The 10,490-nt window shown below is 39.2% G+C and overlaps 1 protein-coding gene across 1 annotated transcript in view; it reads right to left on the bottom strand.

Moving 5' to 3' along the window:
- Positions 1-10,024, bottom strand: part of LOC107703432 (protein turtle homolog B-like) — a 114,022-nt gene extending 103,998 nt beyond the window's left edge. Inside the window, exons 1-3 of the mRNA XM_016506058.1 lie at positions 8,546-10,024; positions 8,352-8,472; positions 7,269-7,361 (exon numbers count right to left, since the gene is read on the bottom strand). Coding sequence (XP_016361544.1) covers positions 7,269-7,361; positions 8,352-8,472; positions 8,546-10,024 — 1,693 coding nt within the window. The remainder of the gene's footprint in view (positions 1-7,268; positions 7,362-8,351; positions 8,473-8,545) is intronic.
- Between the last annotated feature and the right edge of the window lie 466 nt (positions 10,025-10,490).

Here is a 10,490-nt window from a genome sequence, read left to right as displayed (position 1 = left end):
TGCTACCTAGCTCGTAGCGTATAACTTATCAAATAACGTATTAACCCGTGGCCAGGGAAAATACATATAGTCAAATTGTTAATATACACTGACATTAACGTCTCGCAGGACGAGTAGCTGATAACGTGTAAAATATCAAATTTGAAATCAGTTTTAATCAGGTTGACCTCGAATTTTCAGATTCGATTCCTCTCAAAACCTGAGCTAGAAATAAAATTAATGATTAATTCCCTTATAAGAATTAATGAGTTAAATTCCTTACACCCATAAATAAGACCTTAATTTCACTGAAGCACTAAACATGCACAAAACTGACTTGTGTTTAATGTGAAGGGTGTCTTGAGGGTGAATCGCTGGTTGTGTGGTCGAGAAACCTGATCTTCAGAAAACTCAGAATGTGCTATAGATAATGTGCTCAGAATGTGCTAAAGTCTCATCAGCTTAAAAATGTATAGTAAACAGCAAAACCACTCCTTATATGGCTAAAATAATCCACAAATATTTTGTGATCACATGATACAGCAGCACCATATGGTCAAATGATGAAATATGGTTTAACAATCAAGCACTTAATAGTCTTTTTCAACATTTGTGAGAAGTTCTGCACTGAAATTTACCATGTAAATCTTGTGTTAAGTCAAAAAATATTCCCTTGAATTTTTGATGTGTCATCTGTTAGACGCGTCTCATTTCTCGTTTTGCTGCCAATTCTCTTTTCAATATCCCACAGCTGTTGTGAGCGTGCGGTGTCAGGGCTACAGAGGTTAATCTATCCTCCAGATAGGGGCCACATGATTAAGATCCAGCTCCACAAACTCCTCTGAGGATAGTCCTCCCCAACTCTCACAGGCAGCGTTCACTCCTCCTTTAGGCATGTGTGTAAATGGCTGTGTTGTAATGATGTTAGAGGCTGACTCAATAACAGGCTAGGTAGAAACAGAAACAAAATATTGGTTTCCACTAATGAGGTCTTTTTTGATTGCTGGCAAGTAACCAAAAGCCAACAGACTGACACATGCTGTTTTAAATCCCGGAAAAATTATGGTTTATACAATCATATTTCAGGTATTAACTGCAATGTTTGAACGTTTTCTTTTTTTATTGTTTTATTACAATCTATTATTTTCTGCAATCATTCTCAAAGTGCCTAAGGTACCTAAAGATATTCTGTAGATAATTTATAAATGTAAAGGTTATATTCTTTAAGAACTCTAAGATTAAACATAAAATCTCCCACTGACACTGAAATAAAGTTGCCATAAAAGTTCTAACTGGAAGCATGAAAGTACTGTATGCATAATTAATGGTGATTGGACTTCCTTCTTGCATTTATTTGCATTCTGAATTATAACAAAATTCCAATTTAACCACATAGCGGTCATTGCAGTGTACATAATCTGACGTTTTTCAGTTACAAATGAAAACAAAACTCCAATTAATACTGTATTGGCTTGCTGCTAGCTGATTCATAGTAATTTAATAATTAGATGTGACTGTCAATAAAGGGAAGTGGAGCGTGGTTACAGTGATTCATGCTGATAGATTTTGAGTCACTTACAATACACCTTGGGGGATTTGGTGTGATCCATGAGAAGTAGGTTAAGCCTATCTCTTCTGTAGACTACACAGAAATCCCTTGTGAAAAAGTGCACTTCAAATCTTAAAAGTACATTTTAAAAAATGTGCAGATAATATAATATTAATGGAATAAAATGGCCACTTAAGTGTCCTTAAAGATTACATTTTCGTGACTGTTTGCTAATTTGTACTTCTTTTTCCACAAGGGAAAGTAAGAAAATTGGGCAGAATTTGGACAGAAATGTTTAAGCACTTGTGAAATTCCATTAAGCTAAACTGGGCTCATTTGCCAGCAAAGACAGCAAGTCTGACAATGGTGGGCGCACTGTAATATATGAGATTGTGCACATACCCAGGCATCTATGGCAGACGCCAGCTGCTAATCCTATATTGTTGGGGAAATGTTGACTGTATTCAATCCTCTTAGTCTGCAACTTTTCATGCTGAAGAGTCAGTGATTAATCTGCAGCCTTCCAGCATCACTTCCACAACTGAGACAGCAGATCCAAAATCATTCCCAGGAAAATCCCTGCACATTACTGATTACACATGCTCTGCGTAGCAAACAAGATGGAAGTGAAACATTAGCAGTTTCAAAACCTTAATAGGCAGCTACTTTCCGCAACATCCAAACTGTCATGGTACCTCATAAATGATCGATTCCGAATGCTCTAGTACAGAGGCAGGAACTTTACAAGCCTCACAAATTGAACTCAACATGGGAAACTCAACTTATAACTGATTTTAAAAGCGTGTCGCTAAGCTAACAACACGATACTCTAAGGGTGCTTTCACACCTGTAGATCGATTGCTTTGTTCCGAAACAGGGATTAAAATTATTACAATGTTGCTTTTTATTCTTGGTGCGGTTCGCTTTCACATGGCAAAGTTTCTAAACGGACCAAATTTGTTAATACAAGTCACGCGCGAGTAAACTGTTCTCTCATTGGTCAAAGTTCCACGGTTTATTTTCCGGGATTCCACTTAGCTGTCACGCATGTCGTCCGTTAGGATGGAACGATAACAGCTTTGCGGGCTTATTGTTGTTGTTTTTTTGTAGCTGTCCTTATAATAATTTATCATTTTGAGCAGGAGTCTAGGATTGATTGGGAAAACATTTTTTAAATGCACCTACTACAAAGAAGAGCAATAAGACGACATTACAAAATAAAAAAGTGCGCTTTGATTTTTGAATGGCAAAGACGTGCTCACCCACGGACATTCACAGGTTCATTTTGAGGTATTAGCAAAACAACAAAGCTAATGCTTTTCACGGAACTTACGTAATTACTCATCATAAATTGTGATATAGCCTGGTTCGTTGGTCCGTTGGATCGAATTGCTTTCTCACTACAACCGAACCGCTCCAGAGTTCATTTTCAATCGAGCCGAGACCACCTCGTTCAGGCGATCTCAGACTGATTGTTTTGGCACGGATCCGAGCGCGATTGCCGTGTTCACATATGCCCAAACGAACCGAGCTAAGGGGGGAAACGTGCCAGGTTCCGAAACAACAGGCTAGGTGTGAAAGCACCCTAATACGTTTCAATATTGAATGAATTATGTTCATTTATAATCTGCATTTCTCTCGTCTCATCCACCATCTTGGATTTTTTTTTTCACTGAGCTCATCATAATTCATTTTTGGATTGGCTTCACCATGAAGAATAATATAATAGATGACAGTGTAATTAAGATGTCTACCCAAATTTCCAGAGGGAATAATTGTCTCAAAGTGTAATGGCTGACAATTGTACTTTGTTTCTCTTTGAAAAGGAAATTGTAAGGTAAAATGTCCAATAAATAAACTTTGATTGCATAATAATCACAACAAATGTGTTTCGCATGATATTTGAGTGGATTTAATAAAGAGGCGGAGAGTATCCAAATCAGAAAATGGATTTCTCAATGGTGTGCACTAAGAAAAAAAGAGGGAAAACTATACTTCTGGGATGGGATGATTAAAACCTATTGTCCCCTGAAACCTGCACATGCTAACACCACCTCACTGGTTTTGAATGATTCTCAAAAAGCAGGATTTCAGTTTGAAGCTAATCCAAATCCATATTTTACTACAATAATTATTGTAAATATTGTATGGCCATGCTAAATTGGGGATTTTTTACCAGAAAATGTGGATTACAACAATACAGAGGCTCATTTAAAAAAAGTACAAGACTGTTACTGGCTCATTTTTACTCAAAAGCAAAAGTCACTACAGCAATTCCTGGGAACACCTTTCAGAATGTCAGGTTATTAATATTATCGAATATCAAAGTAACTGAGACAAAAACAGAATCTCTATCTAAATATATTCCCATACACATGCACATTTGGGTTAGCAATGGCAGAAGACACCTACGATTCTCTGTACTGGATAGCATTATATAAATAGCAATTGGATTCTCTGGCAATATATCTCTCCATTTCTATCTGACAGCTATTCCCTGTTTACCTCCCCTTCACCTTTTCACTGTGTGCACCTAGTATGCTTTTCGCATGCAGTAGTACAAGTATCAGACAGATGCACGTCTCAGCTTAGACCAGCTTGAATTTCCATGCTGCTAGTTTAGTGCTGGTCTATCTGGTGGGCTAATGCTAGGTTGGTGCTTGTTTGACCTGGAGTATTGTGAGAACTCACAAACCTAGAGTTTTGTTTAATACGTTAAATTATTGTGAGAAAATCGTCACAAACCTAGAGTTTTGTTTAATACGTTAAATTCTGTTATTAATCCTCCTGCTCCTGATTGTCTTGATGCCTCTTTACAAACTTGTGAAAATTTTCTTAAATATTTTATTGAGAAGATTGAAGTTACTAGATCATCTATCCAACTACCGGATTACGATCCATCAGCCCCATCTACATGCTCTGCTGTTTTTAATCAGTTTGAGCCTGTATCTTTTGCAACCTTGGGGGAGATCGTTGAACATTTGAAGCCTACAGTTTGCCATCAAGATATTATCCCTACTCACATTTTTAAACAAGCTTTTAGTGTTATTGGTCCGAGTGTCATGGCAATAATTAATTGTTGCTTGGTCTCAGGCTCTGTTCCTGTCTATTTTAAACATGCAATAGTGCAGCCTCTTATTAAAAAAGCTAATCTGGATCCTACAGTTTGTTCAAATTTTAGACCGATTTCGAAACTTCCCTTTTTTTTTCAAAAGTGTTGGAGAAAGTAGTTTTCACTCAATTACAGCCCTTTTTAGAGAAAAATTCAGTACTCAAGGTTTTCCAATCAGGTTTTAGAACAAAACACAGTACAGAATCGGCACTCTTAAAAGTCTACAATGATATTTTATTAACCGTTGACTCTGGAGCCTCTGCAATCCTAGTTTTATTAGATCTTAGTGCGGCTTTTGATACTGTTGAACACACTATCTTGGTTTCTCGTCTTGAGCAATATGCAGGAATTCAAGGAGTGGTTCTTCAGTGGTTTAAGTCGTATTTATCAAATAGAAGCTTTGCAGTTAATTTTGGTGAATTTTTATCTACCTCAGTTCCTCTCTCCTGTGGCGTCCCTCAAGGGTCCATTCTGGCCCCATTACGTTTTTCTCTATATATGCTCCCTTTGGGGTCTATCTTTAAGAAGCATAATGTCTCATTTCACTGTTATGCAGACGATACGCAGATATATCTACCATTACAACAGAATAACAAGAATGTTCTAACTCCTATTTTAGAATGTTTAAATGATATAAAAGGCTGGATGAATTTACATTTTTTAAAACTAAATGAAAACAAAACAGAGATTATTATTTTTGGGCCGAGTGAGACTGTTAACCTTGGCCCTCTGGCCTCGTATAATAAGATGGTGGTGAAAAATCTGGGTGTTTTATTTGATAAAGATTTCAAATTTGATATGCAAATTAATGCTGTCGTTAAATCCAGCTTTTTCCACTTGAGACTTTTGGCTAAGGTAAAGATATTTCTCTCTTTTAAAGACCTTGAGAAAGTCATCCATGCCTTTATTTTTTCAAGGCTTGAATATTGTAATTCCCTTTATATAGGAGTTAGCCAGAAAGCATTGTCACATTTGCAGGCAGTCCAAAATGCAGCAGCTAGGATGCTGACAGGCACTCGAAAACGAGAGCACATCACACCAGTTCTATTTTCCCTTCATTGGCTGCCAGTACGTTTCCAAATAGAATTCAAGCTTTTATTGTTTGTTTTTAAATCATTAAATGCTTTGGCACCTCCTTACCTTGCAGACCTTCTTAAACGACACACGCCTACTAGATCCCTTAGGTCCTCTGATCAGCTGCTTCTAACTGTTCCTAGGTCTAGATTAAAACTTAGGGGTGATCGTGCCTTTTCGGTAGCTGCACCTAGACTGTGGAATCTTTTACCCCTGTATGTTAGAGCAGCTCCAACTATATTTACATTTAAAACTCGGTTAAAAATGCATTTATTATCTCAGGCTTTTAATTCTACTGGGTATTGACGGGTGTCATTGGATTTTTAGTGTTTAAATTTATCTTTGTATGTTCTTGGTTTTATTTGCTTTACTTTGTTTGTACAGCACCTTTGGCAACAATAGTTGTATAAATGTGTGCTTTAAAAGTGAAATAAACAAACAAACAGAAAACAGAACTCATCTGCATTGTTCAACAGACATTAGCAATGCAGAAATGTGTCTGTTCCACACACAGAACACATGGTCTTTTCTTCCCCCAAAAACAGGGGCTAAAAGATGGCTTGTGTCAATCTGTCAGATCATCACACTTTGCACATGGCAAGATGGCACAGCGAAAGCCTCCTGACAACATTCTCCCACTGGCTCTGCAGCACTGTGAAGAAGCAGTACCACAGCAGTTCAACAGTACCATAGTCTAGTAAGCCTGCTGATCTGCTCTTAAATCTGCCAGTTGTTTAGAAGAGGATGGCTACATTAAATAGCATGTAATGCTTAAAAAGCATTTGTGGCATAATGTTAATACCATTTGTCCTTCCATTTCTCTTGAAAAAAAGTTGGTTCTTCTTACACCGGGTAGTGAATAGGACCAAACTGTCATTCAAGTACTCACTGTTTCAGCAGTACAGCCATAAATATGTCTAAACATTATTTTAGTGTGAAAAAATGCTCACTTACTGTCAGGATTATGGACTATTCTGTGTGTGTTTTTGCGCCTGTGACCCAGTTTTTTTTGTTTGTTAACAATGTTGATTGTTAATTTGATCCCAGGTGTGTCTAGTTCCTTCCTTATTATCCTGAGTTTAAAAGCCCTAGTCCTTTCAGTTCTTGTTTGTCGGGTCTACTTGTTGAATGTCCTCCTTGTTCTCGGTTTTCCTGTGGATTATTAAAGACTGTGTTATTCAAGAACTCCTCGTTTCCTCGTTCCTTGCTCCCCGAGTGAATTGTGACAGAAGACCCGACCGATACAGTTGTAACACGTATACCTTTGTCTTTTGTGCAAATGCTACACGAAATGAGGGACCAAACAGACCAATCCTACTCATGAGTCAGGTGTATTAAATATAATTACCAAGCACATACAAATTCAATATGACACACAATTGAGAGTTCAACAGTTAGGACCAGAGCATAAAACCAGTCCAGTATCCCAAAACAGAGCGCCTGGCTTGTAATCACTTGGACCCATATACTGTACTTTGCTCAGTCTTTGTGGTAGAGGGTATAAAGTGAGAGCACAATCTTTGTTGAAACATGAAGTTAAAAAAAAAACAGTACTTGAATGCCCAGATGATTCCCCAGCAAAGAGATATTTGAAGTCCAGCGTTGCTTTTAAGCAGTCAGCTCTCCTAGTTCCAGGCTTCTCAGATGTTTAAGCCACCAAATAATCCATATAGGCTCAGAACACAAACCCTCTGTAGACAAACATTTAAACATACCATAACCATGTGCTACAAACACTTATTGTTAACAAAACAAAATACCATAAACAATTACTTACGGATGAGCTTAGAACTATAAAGTTCCTCAAACAGGGTACAAAGTCTCAAACCACCATGAGGTAAGCTTCTCCAAAGAAGATAGAGAATTAACTTCCTGCCATTACTCCTTCTTTGCTACCTTAAATAGGTAAATTCATGCATTACTTTACCAGAGCGCCCCCTAATGCTCAGGTGAGTAGGGACAATACTGCTCAAAGAGGATTTCTGGTACATAAGTAACAGGGAAACTGTTACACACCCCTCCCCTTAAAAAAAAATTAAACAACTCCATAAAACTTTTTCATTTTCTCTACATGAAAAGTTTCAACTGGTTTTGAGTCATCCAACATCCCTACCTGGTAGTTAACCTGGTTTAACCTTTTCAAAACCTTAGCTGGACCTTGCCATTTCGGTGCCAGTTTGGCCATATAGGATTCTGAAGCTCGAGACAGAGGGTGAGTACGTATCCAGACTAAGTCTCCCTCCTCGAACGACTCAAGTTTCCTTCTTCTTTTATAGTACCTTGCTAGTCACTCCTGAGCTTGACTAGACTTCTCTATTACTCGTTCAATCAGTTCTCTCTGCCTCTCAACAGTACCATAGGCCATATTATCAGGATTAGGTGGATTTCGAATGAGACGTTCCAAGGGTCCTTTTAGCTTGCGGCCTAATGCAATCTCTGCAGGGTTTAGACCAGTACTTTCCTGCCACGCCGTGTTTATGGCATACCGGAACTCAAAGATCCATCTATCCCATTGTCTATGGTTGTCCTTAACATAGGAAGATATCATAGCCTTTAGAGTTCGGTTGGTTCTTTCTGTAATATTAGTTTGAGGATGGTATGCTGTTGTTAACTTATGAATAACCCCCCAGCGCTTACAGCTATCATTCAGAAGTTGTGCTGTAAACTGGGGTCCACGGTCTGAGACCAGATAGGTGGGCACACCCCATCGAGTGGATATCTCCGGGTACCACATTACATTGTCCCTTTCGATATTTAACTGTGAAGTCAAAGATTTGTAGCCTCAAAGCCCACCTGGTCAGTCGTGAAGTTGGGCGGGGATGATTGAAAACCCATGTAAGAGCAGCATGATCCATTAACACTTCGAAACGTTTCCCTTCCAAATACTGTTTCCACTTCTCAACTGCCCAAATCACCGCCAGACATTCCTTTTCGGCCGTGGAATAGGACTTTTCAGCTCCATGAAGAAGTCTAGATGCATAAGCTATAACATGTTCAGCTCCGTCATGATCTTGAGTCAACACAGCTCCCAGGCCGACATCACTGGCATCTGTTTGGACTTTAAAACTTTTTGTGAATTCCGGGGGTACCAACACAGGTGCTTTTTGAAGAGCTTTCTTCAGTTTATCAAATGCCTGCTGGCATTCCATTGTCCACTCCCAAGCCACATTTTTATTCTTGAGCGAATGCAATGGTGCTGCGATTTCGGAAAAGTGTGGAATAAACCTATGGTACCACCCAGCAAGACCTAAAAAGCGTTGTACCTCTTTGAGAGTTGTTGGAACAGGAAAGTTTTGAACAGCCTCCACTTTGGCGGTTTCAGTACTCACTCCTTCGGCAGACACAACATGTCCCAAGAAAGTGATGGACTGTTGGAGCATGTTGCACTTTGACAGGTTCAGGGTCAATCCAACGGTTTCTAGCACATCCAAGAGCTGTTTAAAGTGTTCAAAATGTTCTTGGATGTTTTTGGAATAAATCACAATATCGTCAAGATAGACAAAACAGAACTTTCCAATACAGTCCCTCAACACAGTATTCATCAGGTGCTGAAAAGTTGCAGCTGAGTTTTTCAATCCGAATGGTAGACAAACAAATTCATATTGTGCATTTTTGGTTACAAAAGCAGTCTTTGGAATGCTAGTCTCATCCATAAGTACCTGCCAATAGGCCCTTTTGAGATCCAATGTACTAAAAATTGAAGCCTCATACATTGATTCAAGGATGTCTTGAATTTGCGGCATGGGAAATCCATATAAAGGTGTCTTGGCATTTAAAGCTCTGTAATCAATGCAGAAACGCATGGTACCATCCTTCTTGGGGACTAGAACTATGGGAGCTGCCCATGGAGAAGTTGAGGGTCTAATTATCCCTTTTTCCAACATATTGGACACTTCCTGATCAATGAATTGCTGTCTGGCCACAGAAGCAGGGTAGGCTCGTTTACGAACTGGAATCTCATCGATGGTGTTAACCTCGTGCCTGATCACAGCAGTTCGGCCCAGGGAGTCTGTGCAGATTGTTGGTCGATCAAGCATAAGTGCTTCGAGCTGCTCTTTCTGGGTTTTGGAAACATCTGCCTGACTGGCCAGTTCTTCAATGGTTGCCAAGGTGAAGGAGGATACTTGAACTAGAGGTAACGCCAGATGTAGACTAATTACTGCTGAAGATGCATACGGTATGAATGGATGTTTTACTTCCGCTTCCTCCGATAGAATGTAGGTCTTGTCCTTGAAATCAATCTGGATCTGTGAATCCATCAAAAACTCCAGGCCAAGTACAATGGGTAAAGTCAAATCCTGATCTCTCATCACAAAGGCCGTGAACGGATACTTCTGTCCATGGAGTGTACAATTCCAGATTACCTTTCCTAGGGCTGTCTGTACATGACCATTGGCAAGGGAGGAAGTCTGACCTCTGCTGGACTGCAACGTTTCAGTGCTTGACTTCAATCTTTTCCAGTAAGACTCCTGAAGTAAAGAATAGTTATTGATCTACATCTATAGTTATTGATGGGAATTGGCAAGGACAATGGGTCAAGTTGCTTCTTCACATTCCCTGACATTACAGCAATGTGATGATGTAACTGTCGCCCCTTTGTAGCTTTATTAACTCCATTCAACTTCGCCTGATGCTCTACTTGTCTCTGTCTCCAGTAGGCTCTTTCCTCACCGATATCTCTTTCTACTAGGGAACCAACCCGTACAAACTCATCAACCGTAGAGACAGTGCCTCGGAGTATGCTGGCGACACGAGGGTTACAGTTCCTAAGTGTGG

This window comes from Sinocyclocheilus anshuiensis, unplaced genomic scaffold, assembly GCF_001515605.1.
Source record: "Sinocyclocheilus anshuiensis isolate Anshui unplaced genomic scaffold, SAMN03320099.WGS_v1.1 scaffold330, whole genome shotgun sequence".
Taxonomy (NCBI): domain Eukaryota; kingdom Metazoa; phylum Chordata; class Actinopteri; order Cypriniformes; family Cyprinidae; genus Sinocyclocheilus; species Sinocyclocheilus anshuiensis.
Note: the sequence above shows the minus strand (reverse complement) of the source record. Positions and strands in the feature narration are given on the sequence as shown.